Source organism: Cyphomyrmex costatus, unplaced genomic scaffold, assembly GCF_001594065.2.
Source record: "Cyphomyrmex costatus isolate MS0001 unplaced genomic scaffold, Ccosl1.0 scaffold214, whole genome shotgun sequence".
Lineage (NCBI taxonomy): Eukaryota > Metazoa > Arthropoda > Insecta > Hymenoptera > Formicidae > Cyphomyrmex > Cyphomyrmex costatus.
In genome coordinates this window covers 663590-685140 of record NW_017276192.1, presented here as the reverse complement: position 1 = coordinate 685140, position 21551 = coordinate 663590, and the positions used below count along the sequence as shown (strand labels likewise).

At 27.8% G+C, this 21551-nt stretch overlaps 1 protein-coding gene across 2 annotated transcripts; it reads right to left on the bottom strand.

The window, feature by feature from the left end:
- Positions 1 to 7644: 7644 nt before the first annotated feature.
- LOC108773561 (elongation of very long chain fatty acids protein AAEL008004) lies at positions 7645 to 20475 on the bottom strand. 2 transcript variants are annotated; one of them, XM_018539404.1, is made up of 5 exons: positions 20454 to 20475; positions 20258 to 20329; positions 11248 to 11499; positions 10923 to 11166; positions 7645 to 8684 (listed from the first exon to the last, which is right to left on the bottom strand). In XM_018539404.1, the coding sequence occupies exons 3-5, from the start codon at positions 11497 to 11499 to the stop codon at positions 8206 to 8208; spliced, it is 975 nt and encodes a 324-aa protein (XP_018394906.1). In that variant the 5' UTR covers positions 20258 to 20329; positions 20454 to 20475; the 3' UTR covers positions 7645 to 8205. The 2 variants fall into 2 exon arrangements, with proteins under 2 accessions (XP_018394906.1, XP_018394905.1); XM_018539403.1 differs by having other exon boundaries at positions 20258 to 20463.
- Positions 20476 to 21551: the final 1076 nt, after the last annotated feature.

Genomic DNA, 21551 nt, shown 5'->3' with positions numbered 1-21551 from the left:
AATATCAATTTGGTAATATTATATCTTTATAAAAACATAAAAATAAAAATATTACAGCAAAATTTGAAAATGATCATTTGACATTTTTCATAAACAACTTTTATAAAATTGCATTAATTCTATAATGAAAAACATGTCAGAATAAACTGTTAAAAAAAAATTTTAGAACGTCAAATTTATATCATTTACATAATAAATCTTTACACATTTGCGTTTTGATTAACATTAACACAGTGTTTGCGAATGCTATTTACTTACTGAACAAACGTTTGAAATATATGCACGTATGTGGATTCTAAGAAACTTTGCATATTTGTTTATATTTTTTTATATTAAACAAATATAGTGATTATAAACCTTTAGTATTTTATATAACAGAGATTAATTTGTAGGAATTTATAATTACGGTTATGTGAATTATATAGACATAGACTTTATGATCGTTTATTTTAATAATAATTTTTGTTTTATACTTTAAATTATTTATATAATAATATTTCATAAGCAAATATGATTAAATTGTTTTAAAGTACAATATTATTTTTTATCTCAGAAACTCACAGATAAATAAAAATTACTCTTTTATACTTATTTTATTTAAAAGTAAAGATTTCTTGTTACAAAGATGGTAAATCGAATTTTAAAATGTACATCAAAATAAATAGTTTAAACGTATTAATTTTAATTTTTCACTTTTATAAAGTAAACTTAGGAAAATTCTATGTTTAAAAAAACCTCGTTTTATGCCCTACATTTAAAAATGTCGAAAGATCTTTCTTCTACAAACTGCTTGATATACCGAATACCGATATTATATGTATATACATATATATATATATATATTGTTTTGGATTATTAAATCCTTTTGTAATGAAATATATACGCGGTTTTATAATTATTGTAGAACTGTTAAAGAACGTTTTTGAATCAAAAATATATTCAACAAAAATGTTAAAAGTAATAGTTCATGTACTTAATATAAGCTTATATTTCTTCTTCTTCTTCTTTTTCCTCTTATAAGCTTATTTAAAAAGATTTATTTAGTTAATATATAATACTTTCTTTAATTTCTAGTTTTAACATGTATAGAATAATTTTTTTACTATTTTCTGTTTTTTTCATGACAAGAATAGTGATAAAATCATTATTAAAATTAAAATAACGTATTGCGATTATATTAAGTTTTTTCACACACAATTGAGTCTTATAAATTTCTGCTTAACTCTTAATTTTTGATACCTAAATTTTTTGAATAATATTGCTAGCGATGTTAAAGTAATATTCAATATTCTCCTGTTTCACATGTTTTTTTTAATTTCTTTTATTTAACAATATAAAAACGCATTTATAAAAAAACTATTATAAAATAGATTTTAAATGGTGTATATTTTGGAACATGTAATAGATATTAAATGATGTAAATTTTAAAACACGCAGATGATATTCTATTAAGTCATGTGCAAATTACGAACATATGCAGAATTGCATTTACAAAAACACATAAATGCTATATCGTTGAAACGTAAAAAACGTAAAAAAACCATGTAAATAGATTTTATGTTGACATGACTTTATTAAGCTTTTTGTATACAAGTAATACAAGCATATAAATGGGATAAAATAACAACACTTAGAAAGTAAATATACAGATATACATATATTTTATACATACATAAAGTTTTAAAAAAAAATGTAGTATAAATTAATTTACTTCATTATATAATGCAGGGCCTTTGTTTTCCACTATTTTCTATGACTTTAACTATTTGTTAGATAACTAAGTATGTATGTCTTGAATTTTGTTTAAATAATTATTCTATCCTGCTTTAATGTAGTTTTTCAACTTATTGATATTTTTAAATTGTTCCTTCTTTTTATTCATCAAAATTGTTCTCAATAATAATCTGTAATACTTAAGTCAGTTACACTACAGAAATCTTTTTTTAAATATCTTTTTCTTTATCTAGCAGCATTATCTTGTTAACAAAGATTCTGTGTTAACAATGCATTAGGTTTAATAATTTGACCCTGTAATAGTTTCAGATAGCTGTCACTATTCATTCTATCTTGAATGAAATAAATGTCTGTTTTCCTATTACAGCCAATTTCCGTGTTAAATCATTATATTTTTCTTTGTGTTTTGTTGTTATTCAAGGTTTTCTCTTTATTTGTCTATTTTTTCTGTTCTGTAAGACGTACATTTTAATAATACAATTATTTTTGTAATGTATTTCCTATTAAAGGTGATATATATACTTTTTTTTTATATAAAGTACAAAGATAAATATACACCTTCAAAAATAAATTCAAATTAATATTTCTGTTTATTTTTTTTTTGCTCAAAATTATTGAGAATTGCTACTTCAGTATATTTGATGGTATTATTGTATTTTTTTTTATGTTATAAGTTGTATTGTTCCATCTTTCGGTAAATTTCAGCTCATTGTCTCATTCTCTTACTTTCTTATGCTTTTACTCTTTTACTTTTTTGTTTATCCAATAAAAATTATTACATAGTTTATCTGAAGATGAAACAACCTGCCTGACCGACCCACAGAAGTCTATTTTTATCTGAAGAATTCTTTTGTTTATTCTGTGTTAAGAAATCCAGGAAAAGTAAAATTACCACATATGCATGATATGGCGTTAGTAGAGTATAATTTGTTACGGTTCGCAAAATTTAATACATGTTGCTAATTTAATTTGCAGATACTTGCTATCAAGATCAAAATGCACGTGTAACGATTTAAGGAATGTGTTATAAAAGAAAATTGTTATTAATGCTTAATATATCTTAACTTTTTAAATTTGTAACATGATCTGTTCCAATAAATCTTTCGTATAGCATTATATAATTAAAACTTAATTGTTTAATATATATTTTCACGTTTTAGTGGCATAATAAAACCGCACACTTTTTCGGGTCCAGTATTGATTTCTTATCATTAACGCACGGAATGCACTGCGGCAAAAAACTCGATCTACGGATGATGTATCTCGTACACAATGCATATGAGTTATTTATACGGAACGCGGCCGCGGTTACATACAAACTCGGTGGCTGCTTTAAGTTGCGTCTTGCTAGACTTTCACTATTCGTGTACTTTCACCATCGAAAATTAGCACCGTCTATTTCGCCCATTCTCAGAAGAGGTGCGCGCGATTAGGCTGTCCCTGCTTAAGCAAGAATTCGGTTATAGCGATCTGGCAGATTGCCCGCTTATCCAACAAGTTTTAAAAGTCGATATTTTCTATCGTTAACCAGCTGATGTATGGGAGATCGCGGGGGCTCGTTGACATAAGAGGCAAGTTGGCATTGCATACGGTTTATATATGTATTTATAACAAAAGTAACAATGGAAATGTTACCTTAACAGTTTTTTTTTTATAACATAGGTACTTTTTTTAAGTTTCATTTAAATCAAACAAGTGTTACGATAGAAAAATAGAAAAATTTGATTCAAAAGGAGGCAAGTAAATTCTTGAGCATTTCATAATTTTATATTAATGTCCTTCGGCTTGAAAAAGCAAATCTAAATGATGTTTAGAAAAGTGTTTGTTAATATATATGTTATTTTGAGTAACAATGGTAATTTATTATAAAATGATAAAAATCAGACGTGTGCAGGAATGGGGTACATTAGCTCACATTGTATAAGAAAAGGTTAGATTGACTCGCTGTACTATTCTCGTATACGTGTAAATATTCAATTATAACTTAACTTTGATAAAACTTTTTATTTAATTTTTCTATATTAAAATAAAATAGAACTAAAATAATTTATTTTTCTGTAACAATAATTTGCTATTTGATCATTATTACAAAATAATTTTGAAAAATATAATTTTTACTATGCAATACATATTTACTATCTTTTATTTTTAATACACTTTTCTCAGTGCCATATTAGCATTATAGGCTAACCTATTGCTTAAGGGAGGCAAGTTTAGGGGGCGACAAGAATTTCATTGCCTAAAGACGTCGAAAACTTTAATCCGACCCTGACTTTTTTTATTACATTTTTTATTACAAATCTTATTAGACCGTTTAAATTAATAAATACCAATGAGAACATGCTATAACGGTCAAGATGCTTCTAATATATAATTTCTTGTAAATTATATACTATATGTATGTAGATTCTTAAAAATGCGCACCGAAAGTTTTTCAGAAAGTTTTTCAGTTTACAACGCAAACTCTAATAAACTACCGCAGTACTATCACGAGTTAAATTGCGACTAACAATTTAACACATGCGCACAGCATCTTGGATCTTAATAATGTTGAATAACATATTAAAATCTATGAATAACATGACCGTTACGGCATGTTCTCATCAGTACTTATTACAGTTTTATCAATTTAATATAAAGTTTATCATCGACTAGAGGCAACTTGTATCATGATATCTATCAATAACCTACATATCTGAACAAGTTGACTACAATACAGCATGTTCGTATTTCGTTTATATATTAAAAAGAAATAATACAGTGTATAGACCCATTACTGATACGAAAATGTAAAGAAAGGTTGTCTTTATCATATTAGCATTTTCTTAATCATATATATATTATAATAATAGCTGTTTAAAAAGTCTACTACCGAAATTGTGAAAACTGTGCCAACGAACCTCGATGTATGTATTTGCGAATATTCGCACAAGCAAGGTTTTCTTTAATGTTTATCTGATTATTATGAAGAATAATGCTATTACATTTGGACTTCATTATATAATTACATGCTATTTTTATATTCATATATTCTTTTTATTGCTATCAAGATAGACTCAAAATTTTAGACGTTTCAACTTCAATTGGAGCCATCTTCAATATATCATTTAATAATCTCCTCTCTCATTGTATATTGTGTAAGTAAGTCACAAACACAAATTAGCAGACTTGATGTAAATTCTTACAAACACACAAAGAAGAAGTCAATATCAACATAATACACACAATATATAAGTTAAAAGTTATTATGAAATGAAATAATTGTCAAGTGAAATTTACATTATAATACACGTGTTGCGTGGTATCACGTTCGAATACGACCAAATACGTCGAAGACGAATGGGTCTCTTATTATAATATAATATGTATAAGATTATCTTACAGATAATGTAACATACATATTATAATAAGAGACTCATTTCTTCCCCACCTGCAATTTTAAATTTGTTTAACCTGCAGTATTAACGAATTGATGAGTATACTCGATACTTATGTTTACAAGCGAACCAATAATTGTATGTTGTATTTAAAATGATATCTTTCCTCTCCCGAATACAACGTTAACGAGGTAGGAAGGCTCGAATATCTCAAAGATATACGAAATTAAAGAAGTCCTTTTTAATTATTTCAAACATTCCGGATTTATCTAAATTATGTATCCTGGTAATTCTTTAGTTACTTGAGCAAAATCATTCTTTTCGTGTAAAAGTTTTACTATGGGAAAGCTATCGTATCCTTGATTTGAATGAAACTAGATTTGAATAAATATGGTTGATAATCTCAACCGATTCATCGTGTCGTTCATTTTTTTTGTACCGTTAAAATTACCTTACAGATTTTTCAAAATTTTCATTTAATCCTATCATTGATTTCATAAAAGTGCAGTGTCACAGTATTGCGCAAAAGCGATTTCTTAATAAAAAATGGTAATAGGATCGACATTGATTCAACATCAATTTGATAATTTCGATGTTGAATTAACGTCACTTCCATTATCATTTTTGTCTGAGTATTATTAATAATTATTAATTGCAATTGTATAATAATACATCATATTCGCAAGTATTTTTTGCGAGTGACATAGACATTTTTTACATATAATGTAACTTATAATATGGTAAATGAAAAATAAATCAAAGAATTCTGTCATAATGTTATTCGGTCAAAACAGAGTAATCTAAAAGTTAAAAAAGTCGTTTATATACTTTTTTAAATAATATAAATGTCTAAGATTTTATTTGTTTTTCTCTATCTTTTATTTTTTACATAGAAACACTATTAAAATAAAAATTGCCTTTTAAAATTTTTAATATTATTTTTAGGCTTTAATTATTATAATTTTTAATTATTATCTTTATAATGCATTATTATTCGATTATATTTTGTAATCATAACGAGGAATGAAACTAAACAATGTTAGGATAGAATAAAGTTGAAAACTGTGGGTGTGTTACCTGTTGGAAATATCCGTAGCCATATACAGTATATAGTTCTTTACGCTGTGCTTTCGCGCGAGCTACAGTCGATTTAACTTGACCTACAGATGATCGAAAAGAAAATTAATAGGAATATCAGCAGCAGAGAGTTCGATATTTAAGAAGAATGTTTTTAATACTAAAGATGGCGTGTAAGTATTATATTTCCAGACATTATTTTAAATATTAAATTCGAACGCGATTCAATTGTGTCATAATAACATTCTGATATTACAACATAATACAATATTTACGATAAATAAGATCATGTAAAATATATAAAAAAAATAATTCAAACTAAAAGAGGATGACTTTTATGCCAATAATATAATAAAATTTTTAATGTATTATTAAAATTTTATTTGTTATGAAAAGGTTTTAGATATTAAAAATTAGACACATACACAGTATTACATACTTTTTTAATTTTAAATGATTTTATACGTCACACACACACAACACACACAACACAACACAGCGAAATTGTTTAAATAGTAGTTATAAATTTTTATATTAAGTTAATGAAATAAAATTATAAGAATGTAGATTTCTGCAAAAGTTCCAAAAGGAACGTTTATAATTTGTTATATCTCCAGAACGGTTTGACCGATTTTAAATTTTTTTGGCTGAAAAATTACTCGTGGAGATGCCGCCTTTCAGGACATATAACGTTCGATTCAAAATTTTTTATATTTTAGTAGTTATGCACCCCCGAAAAATGGACTTTGGTGGCTCGGGATAAGAGACTTGTAGTGTCTTTCAGTTTTTGAACATTGTTTGTTAAATAACATTTTATTTTCTCATATTTTGTTATTTATTATTTGAAAAACGTGATGACAACAAATTTAGGTTTTATATTGTATTAAATATTGTTTTTTTTATGAAAAAAAGAATGTTAATATAATTAATTCTATAATTAATATATGTACATAAGTATTTTATCACATGCGTGTTCCTGTGTTCACGAACATATTAATTAGAATATCTAACGAAATATGTAAAGTAAAAACGGAGTACTCTCTAAGAGAATAAGATTTTATAGACGAAAATATAAAATATTTTTTAATTCTAAAAATTTAATCTTGCAAAATAATAATAAATAAATATTTGTTCCAAACATACAATAAATATGCATGTAGAATTTTACTTTTAATTAACAAATTCTTTGTTTCTGTCTTATTGGGACATATCATTGCCTAGGCAACTCACAGCAATATTTTAATTCTATAATAATGCTTTGGAAATGTTAATATAATAATAAAATAGTATTAATTTCGCATTAAATATTCTGCTTCTATATAAAATAAATATTGTATTTTCTTTTTTATCCTCTTGATATAAAACGCGGCAAGAGTTCGTTACTATTCTATTGTTGAAAGAGGGAGACATGAGCAAAATGCGGAATTAATTCTTGAGCGGTCTATATATATATATGTATATATATATATATATATATATAAATATTAATAAATCTATATATAAATATTAATAAAAATCATCCCTTTAAAGGCCTCCTCTTTCTGGAAAGGGCAATCTATCGAAGAATGAGTTTCGTTTCGTATTCTAACTGGAAAGAGTAATTTTTAGTCATTTTGTCAATTTCGTTACAACGCTTTATCCAGTCTCTATTTTCGCTTCTCGATAAACTATCCAACACACACAATTTAGTAAACACACATTGGCACACGTATACCCGTTCATACATATAATATACGTAAGAAAATTTTTACACGTAAAAAAACTTCGCCGCAAAGCACTCAGAAAGAACGCCACTAAAACCGGATTTTCACAAATTCCGGTAGGCGTTTAATGCGCATTTCCTTTCATTTTTTATTTCTTTTATTTTAATATCCTCTGTCTATTTGTCACTTTTATTCGATCACACCATGAGGATAGCGACTATGGTGCAATGTGGCGAAGTGCTTTAAATAACGATTGCACTCGTATGTACGCTCGACGTATAATTGAGAAGTCTCTTTAAATTAAAAGTTTCTCATTATTCATCAAAGCCTCGATTGATAAACACGCGATTTCTGAGACCGCTGTCCGAGATATAACCAGTGGCTATTTTATATTGGTTTGCATATATCGCGCCCTTCTCATTGATGTTCTCCTTGATATCTCCTTGATCTTTAAATACGTTCCGTTCCTTTTCATTCCTTTGCTTGCCTACAGCGTTTTTCAAATTCTTCTTCTTGTACGCTTCATTATAGAAGTCGCGGAAGAGGAAATAAAACATCACAGCGTGCATGCCTATCCACCAAACGAAGGCCTTCGGGTAATTGCAATCGATGAAAAGTAATTGGAATGCGTGGACCATTACAAGGACGAACTGGATCATTTGCAAAGTGGTCAAGTATTTCTTCCACCACAGATATGGCTGTATTTGAGGTCCAAGCGCCGTCAGAAGGTAATACGAATACATTACGATGTGTACAAAGGTGTTCACAAAACCGAAGAAACTGCTATGACCACCTGCAAGAAATAAAGACTAGGTTATGGAGAGACAACGCTATGTTTTACCAATTTTATCAACGAATTGAATATAATAATATCTTCCAAAATTAATTCCCGCGTGCAATACAATTAATAAAAATTATATTTAACATATACATATATATATATATATATATATGTCAAAAATAGTAATAATATCTATTTAATGTTTTTGCTATAAAAACCGTTTCGGTAAGACATTTTTTAAGTACAATTTTTCAGCTTAGATAGTCTATTTAAAATATGGTTTTTTTAAATAATAAATAATTCGATAAAATACAGGTTTTTCTCCTTAAGTTTTTCACTCGAATAAATTTTTTTCAGCATTTAACTTCGATACTATAATAGTGTTTTAGAATTTAGTTTTTGCATTCATTCATAATATTTTTATGTAAAAATATAGTCATAAAATGTAATATAATGACTAAATTCCGGTAAATCGTTCACAATTATTGAACTATTTTATACTGTATTTCAATTTTAAAAGTTAAGTAAGTTCCATACTGCTATTAACACAAATAACACTTTACTAGAATAATTGCTGTTTTTATTGTACAGGGTATCCAAAATTTAAATATCATAACTTCGGGAGTATGTAGAAGATCGATAAACTAAGAAAAAAGGTTTTGTAAAAATATGTTCATTTTTACTTCGTTTTGGTGAAAATTGCAAAAAAACAAAACAGACACCTGATTGATTATAATTGTACATATTTTAAATTAAAATTATTGAGACGTTTACCAAACTATTTGTAATTAATTTCTAATTTAAAACGAGACCTAAAACCACAGAGAAGTCTATACATCATTCTCCTCTGCAAGATTTTGAAGATGCATCATGAAAAATGAGATTATTATATCTTCCGCATGCATTGCGTGTATACGTTGTGCTGCAGATTATTAATTGCGTGCACACGTTGTGTTGCAGATTACTAAGGTTGGTTCTTAAGTTAAATTTAACGTATTCTTATTATTAAAATTTTTCTACATTGATTCCTAATACTGGCAGTACTTGATTTGTTAATTGGAATTCCGTAATTGATCTCGTCTAAAATACGGGTGAGTCTAAAGTACGGTATTCATATTTTAATTACTATTTATTAGACACGTTAAGTTTATTTGACACATTATGTAATTTAATTACTTTGTATTAGAATCCGGTAATTCCGTATATATAAATTGATCAGAAATAAGAATTTCTAATTTTCAAACAATTTGAAAGAACACAACCATCTATAACTGTACGATAAGAATACACATGAAAAAATTTTATTTTTTGACTTAAAAACATGCACTTCTAATTTTTGCGTTTTTACTGTTCGTATTTTTTGACGTTATACATTCTTGATGTTTTTATTGTTAACATCCACATTATCACTGTTTTATATTGCGCATATTCTTTATATAATTAATTTTTATGTGCTGAAGATGGTCAAAATTTGACCGAAACGTTTACTTTTTTATTTTTTTTAAATATATGACTTTTGCGAATTTTACGTTGTGGCTGAATGCTCATTTCTATTTATGTATGTATATTTAATTTTAATAATGACTATTTAATGTTTTTATTATAAAAAATGTATTAATTAAACATTTTTTAAATGTAAATTGTCTGCTTGGATTGCTAATTCTATGAAAAAAGCCTAAGGCTCCATATTGGACGTTACTATTAAAGAAAATGAAAAGTATCTATTTTAAATAGACTATTCAAGTAGAAAATTTATGTTTAAAAGACGTTTAAACAAAACGATTTGTATAATAAAAACGTTAAGTAGATGTTATTAATGTTAAATATACTAGATTTTATGAAACTCTAAAATGTCTTGTATAACAATTAACGATATTTTTACAAACATCTGCAAACCTTTTTATAACGCTTATTAAATAGTTACAAAATCCCGTATCAAATTTTGAACATTTATTTTTCTCTGTATACGTTTATTACATAATTTCTGGCTTTTTAAATGTTTTGTGAACGTAACAATGTTGCTTAGGTAATAAGCATAGTGATGAAAAAATGAAATTTTTTTATAATTATAATAAATGCTAAACTATTATAATATCGCTAAGTTTAAATTTACATTTCACATATTCGCAGAATAAAATATGACTTTTTTAATACTGTCAATAATAAAATTTCACATATAAACTCGAAAATTTCGAGAAGATTAATATTAATCGATTATGTAAATGAAAGATAGAAACTGCATATGCTTACCGGGGGTAAATTTTACTCCAAACCAAACAGACATGGGCATGCAGCCGTGATGGATAACATGGAGAGTGCTAATGTGATCGTTTTTTTTTCTCAATACAAAGAAAATTGTGTCCGTGAACTCGATGAACTTTGAGATGTAATACCACCAGCAACCTCGTGCCATGCGCAGCGCAATCGGGTCGTTTGAGTAATCGACCGGCTGACACCTGAAGGAATATCGTCCTCCCCAACCCGAGACCAGACTCTGCGCGCATGAGAGAAAACATAATAAAATATCTTGATGGGTTTTTTCTGTATGAGTGTATAGACTTGCTAGGCAACTTACTTCGTTGAACAACCACGTGGAGAATATTACTTGAAAAAGATTGTACCATATCATTACTTTTCTGAGATCAAAGGGTTTTCGATTTTCCATTAGTTTTGGCCCCAAAACTTTAGCGAAATAGGCGTAGAATAAACAAATTGCTAATGTGGAGAACGGGCCGCTCATCATCGGCCAATCGTTGACTCTCGGATCACTTTTGTTGTCCATTAAGTCTCGATAACCATCGTAAATCATTTGGACTAATTGCGCCATCTAAAATCAAAGTATCATTTTTGTCATTTATATTAGTTCAATTTTGTTACAACAAAGTCATTTGTAATTAAGGTATAATGCGTTTTATATTATTCTGTCTAGTTACAAAATTAATACTTTGTTAGAGGAAAACAGTGCTGTTATAGTTCAATTGACGTTATTATATAAGAAACTATACGGTCGATTATTATAGATATCGTTTGAGATAAACGACTGTATTTACTACTTGAGCAATGCGATTTAAGTGTATGGTTTAAGTAACACGCGCGTAAGGCATGTTGCAAAACTAGGAAATATACAAAATATTTGTATATATTTCTTTACATTATATAATTGATAGTCGTCGATAAGTCGTTTTGTCAAATATGACGTTTACCGTTTACTATAGATAATTAAACAAGAAACTAAAATGTTTTGAACATTAAATTTTAAAGGAACTAGTTATAATCGAGTAATTAAAGCAAAAATTCAAATACGTATAAGAAACGTACTGTATATATTTAATTTTATATTACAAATTTTTTAAATTATATTAAATCAAAAAGAAAAAGAAGAAAGAGAGTATTTGTGTGTTCGCAACGGTTTTAATTGCTTTTTCTTTGAAATTTTTTATTAATTACACTTAATAATGTAAAATAATATAAACATTAATAATTTTTGAAAAACAGATACTTGGAAAAAGAAATGTTTAAAATTAATTGCATTTGAAACATTTGATCGAAATTCTGATAAAATTAGTTGTTCTTTTCTATCATAGAAAGAACAGTAAATCGAAATTTACAATAAGAATTAATTGCACACTGTTATGATGTTATTTAGTAAAGTGTTATGTTTTCGAGATATGTCGTGAAATGCGCAATGAGAACGGAATGGATTGTACATCTCGACGTACTCTCGATTTGAATCTCGAGGCACGCGACTTGATCTCAATCTACAGCATGCTCGACGAAGTTTCGATCTCTATGGATCGCCACATCCCTCCTCGGAAGGTTAAACCATGGATCCTTTCACTGATCAAAGTAGATCGGAAAAGCACCAGAGGTTTTTCCACGCGTGCGGAAACCCGTCTTCGTGGCTTTGCGCTGCTCTCCTCTCTTATCCCCGCAATCTTAACTCTTGCCAATACGGATCTTATTTTTCAGCCTTGAGAAAATATGCTGACGTCAAAGGTGGCGTTGTATTTCGCTTGACTTTTATAATTTATTGTAGTTGCGGGAAGACAAATTTTGTGAAAAAAACGTGACTCTCCTATTCAAACGGTTCAGAAGTATAGATGATATAAATTATGTGTGAAAGGAATATTGAAGATTTTATCATTTTTGCAAAAAATTTTATCCTAGAAATAAAATGAAAAGAAATCTATTTGCGTCGGAAAGAAGACAAGAAATGCATATGCAAAAACAATTCATAGAGGTTAAAAATTTTCCATTACCTTCATTTTTTGTTATATAAGAAATGAAGGTAATTTGTTTTATATGTGCTCAGTTCTTATTGTTTCGATACACGATCGTTGTTATAATATTTCAAAGTGATAATTGAATAATATCATTTAATTATGCATATGCTCTGTGAATATTGCATATAAATTATTTCATGTCATCATTGTTGTACAATGTTCACCAGACACTTTGATGCATTAAATATGTCAATATTTGATTTTCATTTCTATGACAAAAGCTGACAGCCGACATTAAACATATATGAACCTGTAGTAGCAATATTATGACAAGTATTGATTGGTTGTTTGCATTATATTAGTAATATTTTTTTCACGGTATGTCAAATAAATATTCTACTAATTACAAAATCTTTGAACAAATTTGAATAAATCTCTTTTTGATAAAAATATCAAAAGTCAGTAGTTCTAGCAATTAGCGATGATGAAGATAAAGATTCTTTTTCTAAATGTGAACATGATTCAATTAAATAAATGATATTTCATTATCAGGTTTTTAATCATAAGAATGTTATTATATTAAAAAATTGAAAAATGATAATATAGTAATATCTTTGTTATTCTTAGTAAGAAATATTCCTAATAAGAAATCAGTTTTGGAGAAAATGAGAGAGAGAGAGAGAGACCTTTGTCATTTCTCTGATAAAGAAACAACTATTATAATACTGTAACTAATTACTTACTATGAAGAAATAACTTTGACTGGCAAATTATAACCATAATGCTAAAAATTCAATGCTCGTTGAGAAAGACAATTCTTGTTACTGTTGCAACTTCATTGTAACAAGATCGAGTAAGAAAAGGACACGGAAATTGCCAAATATATACTTATGAACTGGAAACTCACGTTCTTTATGATCTATAGCAATTCGGTGCAGAGCGATTGGCATTTGCTGGTGCATTTATTTCGAAATCGATCGATTTGGTAACCTTTGTAATGATCGATTCGTCACATTTTATAAATAGCGTATTTCCTTTTCTTAGTCTCGCATTCTCAATTTGGCGTTGCTCTTCTCTTAGATCACCGTCCTAATTTTCTAATGAAGGCGCGGAAACGATATCTGCCTTCTGATTTCGCGATACGCGACTTCCACAAAAACAAAATCCATTATCTTGACGAAAAACGATGAACGGCGACACCGTGTGAGTCGCTCAAGCCCGCGCGTTAATTTCGCAACTCGCGCGCTTGTTGCAGAAAGGAAAAGTGGCCGTCTCGTTAAAGACTACATGCGACTAAGAACTCGTTCTCACCGCGAAAAAATGCGGTCCCTCACACGCGTTTGCAGTCGTACGATACTCGTCTTGTAATCCCGTCCGCTTCTCTACTCCGCGCGTTAATAAGAGCTGATTTGCACCTGCAGCAACGCAGCGATTAATCTCAAACGCAGTTTTTAAAATGAATAACCTTTATACTGAGATAAAAGGTTATTAACTTGACTAAACGTGTCTAATTCGTAGTGATTATTTAATTTAAGTATATATATCATATATATATTTCAGTTAAATATATACGCCGACATCCGACACGTGTTGATAACTGTGAAAAAGAAACTTAGATATTCCGAGTTATATACTTAGGTTGTTTCAAGCACATGTGTACATACATTCCTAGACTAGAGAGTACATCTGCTCTTAATTGATTCTCTGTCGAGAACTAAACTGCCTTTTCTTTTCTTGAATATTAACTGTAATCAATTACAAGTGCACAGATGATTTTTCTCCTTTTTTATATCTTGTAAAAGTATATTACCGAAGGGATGTGTGTGTGTGTGTGTGTGTGTGTGTGTGTGTGTTACACAAAGTCGTAGTACATGCATTAAAGCAATCAGATACTATAAGAGTTTAATCACATCTCACGATATAGAATGATTTTCTTGCAACTTACGATCTCACTTTCTTCGCGAGTATAATATTAACGAATTTCCTTGATTATAGATTGCCCTTAAGTTGTATAATAAGTGATCACTGCTTTAAGAAATACGGTTACTACCGTTAGACTCGTTTGTCGTAAAATACTTTGATTCACAAAACCTCGGAACGCTCTCCACGATCAATGATCTATAGTTACTACCAATTTTCTGGGTAATTATGTGTATTCTAAAACCATTTGTTCGATTATATGAATAATTTCTGTTATCGTGAGTTGGCAAGATGCGTAACATAGAATTTGCAGACATATTTCGACATACATTCGTAAATTATTTTGAAAAATACGGTAATCAGCGTGGAATTTCCGTGACATCGTCATCAATGCCACAACTGCATCCTTTTTGTACCACACACATGCTCGCGGTCGGGGATTTTCTTCTCCGTCATTCATGCCGAAGAGTTAACATTTTATCGAACTCGCATCTCAATAAAATTCCTCGGTGTTTATTTTCAAATAATGACGAGAACTTTAATTGACGTGCGAAAGAAAAGAAATAACGGCTTTGTGATTTAAAGCTTCGCGCTCGATGTGATGCAATTTGGATCTGATCGTAGCGCTTTCTTAAGACTGTCATTTACTTGACGAGTCAGGTGCATCCTCTCGCATTTAGTTGATAACGAAAGTGAGCTGCGACGCCTTTGAGCAGTTCTTACGGCATGTGCCCTCAATAATGTCGCATAACATGGACGTGTGCTTGCATGTGCGTCCGAGCGGACACACTTACTTTAATTTGCTTTAATTATATATGACGTTTTTTTTATGCCCGAGCAAAGGAATTTGCTTGACCTTAAGGAACGAAGAAAAATATTTTCTCAAGTGTGTTAATAACTTGAACAGAAAAAGTCAATGAAGGACGAACAAGTTCTGTTTGCATTTAGAACAAAGTACGATCTTTTCGAGATCAAAAGTCAATCTTGAAATAAAAGAAATTTAAATATATTTAAATTTTAGCAGTAATTAATCAATAATACGAATTTTTAGCAGTATTAAAATTAACTAAATAATAATTTAATTATTCTCTCTCTCCATTCTTTCTAAACCTTATTTTATTCTTTTCGAAACATATATAATTTATTCATATAATTGTGTATAATACGTGTTTTGTGTATGTGTTGAAACTTCAAAAATAATTTTTTTTATTAGAAAATATGTATTAGAAAGTATCTATTGTGTGTGTGTGCGTGTGTGTGAAAAAAATCATACTTTTCTGAGAAAGCCTTAAAGTATCTATATCAAAAATTTGATTTAAAAGAAATTTTGGGTGTATAATATCTAAAATAATTAAGTACAATTTTCAAATAATTATATCTATGTATTTAATTAAATATAATTATTAATTATAATTATATGTATTTTAATTAAATACAGTTAATAAGTATGCAATTAATAAATATATAGTTAATAAATATTTCAGCTTCAGTTAAATTTTTTAATACTTTAATAAATAGTATAACAATATATAACAATTGTTTAGGCCCATTTTCACAACTTATAATTAATTCTTAACCGAGGTTAACAACTTATTTCTCATTTCTTTTTAATTCTAGAATTAAAACGAGAGGTAAGTTAAATATGAATTGTGAAATTGGGCTTAAGGGGCGTGTTTGGATTTCCATCTGAGTATTCCGGTAAAAAATTATTCATGCATGAATATATATTGTATAAATATGTATAAACCCTATACATAAACATATATAATTATATATAATTGTATATGAAATATGTCCCTACATCCTTCTATCTTTATAAAATTACTTTTTAGTGTAATAAAAATAGTAATAATAATAAAAAGACATTAAAAATAATTAAAAGATAATTTTCGTATTATTTGTGATAGAAGAAATCAAGTTTGGAGAAATGTAAAAAAATTATTGATATGTAATTATATTAATAAAATTATATATAATTATTTATATATGACCAATTTTTTATGTTTCTCTAAACTTAATCTTTTTTCTAAAGTAAGCAATGTAAAAATTGTGTCTTTAATTATTTTTTACGTTTTTGTATTATTATTATTTTTATTACACTAAACAGTAATTTTTTGAAAAACAGAAGGCTATATGAATATGTATAAACATATTTTATATATAAATATATACATCTATAAATATTTATACAGTATATATAAATATATACATTTATAAATATTTATACACATTTATGTACTTTTATATATATTTATATATAAAAATAATAAATAATAATAAAGCTCTATAAGTATAAAATACAATAGAACAATTTAAGGGCCAAGAATTAGCTATATAACAAAGATCGTTTAATTTAAAACATTAAAATAAAAATGATTACGAAATGGATCGACGTCACACCTTGGGTTGAGATAGTTAAAACTTGTACTGAAATCAGTGGCAACTTCAAATTAAAATTACGATTTATCGTTAGCTTTTTCCCAGATGTACCGGACCCTGGTACAAAACTGCCAGATTCTGGTACATCTGTACGTCTGGTACAAAAAGCTAACGATAAATTGTAATTTTTATTTTGAAGTTACCACTGATTTCAGTACAAATTCCAATTATCTCAACCCAAGGTGTGACGTCGATCCATTTTGTAATCATTTTTATTTTTATGCTTTAAATTAAACGATCTTTGTTACATAACTGGCTCTTGGCCCTTGAATTGTTCTATTGTGATTTATATATATTTATGCATGAAAAATTATTTACCGGGATTTCCTGAGTCATTCATTCTTGTTTAACGTAGGAAACAAGTATTAGATGGAGTGATATCTGAGTGACACTCAGAAAGGAATCTGAACCCAGCATAAGATAGAAAAAAGTAATTAAAATCACATTAAAAGAGGCATTTAATTAAGGATAACATTGATATTTATCTTACAATACAAAAAATAAGAATGTAGACAAACAAAACATTTTTTTACAGTTTAAAATATATGTAAATGTTACTCATAATTAAATGTCTCTTGATGATTATAATTACTTTTTTCTACCTTAAATGATTGATATATGTATATAATAATGCATGTAAAAATTTTGACACGAATAAAGTCGAAACTTATCTAACAATAAGTTGATTAATTTTGAAAAATTAGTTTATTTAAGCATACATAATAAAAATTGAAATTAATACTTACACGGTTTTTTATTTTATTTATTATTAATCATCTTCAGTCAAAATAAATATTAAAATAGAAAAAAGTAAAGAGATTATAACAACTTGTTTGTTAAATAAACTGTTAAATCTATATAGTGTTAAATTTAATCTAACATAAATCGCTACTGCTCCCACTAAATATATCGTTATTTTATACTAAAATGATAATTAAATTTGACACTATATCGTGTCAATTTAATTATTGACATAGTGTAGTGTCAAATATAACCATTGCATTGTTTTAGCATAAAATAATGATATAATTGATAATATGATAATAAGATCCATTGTGTTGAGTCGAGAAATAAAACACAATGTCTAGGATTGATTAATTTAAAGAATGAAGGAAATACAAATCTTCGAGGATAGATAAAACGAGTGTCAAAACAATAAAGTGAAGCATTGTCAGTCTCACATGCCAACAAATAAGTGGAAATTAATTAAGTAATGTCAATATTATGAATTAAATTTTTAGGACATTGATTATATTAGAATAAAATTAAGGATCAACATTATTAATATGAATCATATAGCATGAATTGCGTCATCTATGTATATATCTAAATAGTATACATATATAATGTAGTCAACAAAATAAGAGGGAGAGATAGAGTATGAAGATGACTAATTTCCTTTTTTTTTCTAACAACATTATATCATTGAATAGAAAGAGACAGAGACCGTCTTTACTTGAGCTCTAGATATACCAAAGTAGCGCAATTCTTTAATCTAAACCAAATGCCGATAATTTTTCTATTGGTTATTTTGACCACTATTTTTAATCAGATGATTTATTGTTCAATAAGTATTAAATACTAACAATAAGTATACTTAATTAATAAGTTGATTAATTCTTTAATATGATTTGGTTATTAGATTAAGTATAACGGACCTTTGCCCTACTCATCTGATATATCTAGAATTTTGTATCTTCGCACCCTATTTCCCTCGTTTTTTTTTAAACAATTTCTATAAACACATGGATTACGTAGCCACGTTCTGTTTGACATGAATAATGATATAATATTGAACACACAAAGTCAAATATTTCTGAGTAACACGCTTACTTTTTGTTTTTGTTACTTATTTTTAACTGTACGCGATTCAGTTAAAAATCATATTTTTATATACATATAATATCGGTATTTAATTTTTTGCACGCGTATATAATCTATTATACATATCTACATGTTGTATGTAATATATTTATCTAACATAAATAGATTTACACTGATAAAATCTAAGGCTTTACGGAAATGCCAAATTGTTTCATAAATTACGACGTTTCCACATATTTTACATTGCAAATGCGAAGTTTTTACAGTGTATCATTTTGTTCAATATAAATTGTATTTATTTTTAAAACATGATTTTTTTATATAAGTGCTTTAAATTAATTTTATTAATAAAACATAAATATCTTTTTTTACATATATAAATTGAAATAATTGTTTTAAAGTTCTAAAAACATTCAAAGAATTTCTCTATGTATACTAAAAACGTTCTAAAGCGTATTTTGAATATAAAGTATCCTGTATGAATAATTATCATTATGTTTAATTTACTTTTTATTACGCCTATTATATAAGTAAAAATGCAAATAAAACAGAAACAGTTTATCACAGAGTTGAAAATCTTTACAACATTTGTATACACATACACTCAATATATTAATAACATATTCAAGAGTAATTTACTATCTGCATAACTCAAAATATGATGAATCAAAACGTAATATCGCGCATATGCATTTCTTTTATTTCATATCAGTACTAAGATATTAAAACTTTGTTAAAAAAAAGTCATCAAGTATATTTTTACAATTTATAAATATAAAAAGATAATAGTCAAGACCATATGTTATGAGGAATATATTAATATATGAAAAGAATAGGGTTTTTCTAAAGTGACTAAAAATTTAATTAGGTACAGATCTGAAAATAATTTTGTTGGGTAATCAAATAATTATGCAGGTTGCTTAATCTAGTTGCTAGAATGTCAAACTTTTTTGCATTGCTCGATGCTTGAACTTTCTATAACTTTGATGGTACAACAAAATTATTTTCAGATCTGTATTCAGTTAAATTTTTAGGTATTTTAGCAAATTATTAAATTACAAACTAACAATTTTCTAACTTAGATCTAATTGAATTGTCTTTATAGATAAAGAATTGCATAACTACTCAATGATAACAACAATTTGCACGCAACGCACGTAAAATTATGCTAATACTTACTGTGCTACTCTTCGCGTGCTTCTGTCGTTATGAAATCCTCCCGGTGCGAAACAAGCGCGTACAGAAGTTTCACTGTAAAGATGGGATTGAATTAGCAAATGTGACCATGTACCACAACGTATCCGAAAAGAAAATTAGGAAGAGCAAAAAGGAAGATTAATTAGATCGAGGCACGAGAATGTGCGGATGTGAGTACCTCTTCCGCAAGGCACCAGTCGACAAACTGAGGCCGCACCGCCATCACGGGGCCTTATATCTCTTACAATCGAACACCTCCATGAGCATGTCGTAGGTTACGCACATTCCGTCGCGCTTTAACTAGCATCCTCGTGAAGAAGAAAAGGAGAATGTGGATGCTTTGTTCGTTTATGTGGTTTTGTTACTCCCCATCTCAATGGTGATTCGTTCAAGTTCCTCCCGAGTCGATGGTATAATCGTAGCTGAAACGTCATATGAAAAAATACAGAAGGTGTATCAGTGGAAATAATTTGCGCACAAATGATAGCAATTAAATTATAATTGAAATCTATTTACATTTTAAAGAAGATATATTGCAAATGAATGTAATAATGTAGTACTTTTTATACTTTTTGCGGTTTTGCGATCTTTGATGTCCATTTATTATAAGAAAATTCCGATCAAGCTTGGAGTAATACGTGTATACATTAATTTAATGTTATTTCTTGAAACTAAGAGAAAGTATTTTTCATAGACATAATAAGTGACTGCCCATTCTCTATATTGATCTTGTTAATTATTTGTGCTCTATTATATAGAAAGAGAATACAATGTTGAAGCGTAATACAATATATGTATATTTACATCTATAATATTTTTAGATAATTCCATATTACTCTCAATTCAAGAGAAGATATTTTCTAAAAATTGCATGTTATTACGAGTTAATTCTGCGTAAAATATTATCCTTCCTTCTTATAATTGATTACTAGTTTAATAGAAGTTTAATAAAAATATTAGAAAATAAATTTTTTCAACTTTCTTTCATTAGAAATTACAGAAATTTTATTAGAAATAAGAAATTTTAGAAATGTTAAAATATTTAGAACTCATATGTATGAAAATTCTGACAAAAATTTTTATTAGAGTGAAGAATTATATATTATTTTTATCGTATCAGTTTATCCGTCGTATCATAGCATTTTTATTGGCAGAGCTAGTGCGCACTCAGCGCCTTTAATGTTATTGTACATATACACAAATCGACGCAGAGGTATATCTTTAATAAAAGTATAGAAATGTATGAGTCAAATTGCGAAATCTTCAATACATTTTA

Coding starts and splice junctions, on each gene's coding strand:
- LOC108773561 (XM_018539404.1), bottom strand. CDS start 11,499: ATGGCGCAATTAGTCCAAATGATTTACGATGGTTATCGAGACTTAATG. Junction 11,167..11,247: donor CCACGTGGTTGTTCAACGAA/GTAAGTTGCCTA, acceptor TCATGCGCGCAG/AGTCTGGTCTCGGGTTGGGG. Junction 8,685..10,922: donor TGGAGTAAAATTTACCCCCG/GTAAGCATATGC, acceptor TATTTCTTGCAG/GTGGTCATAGCAGTTTCTTC.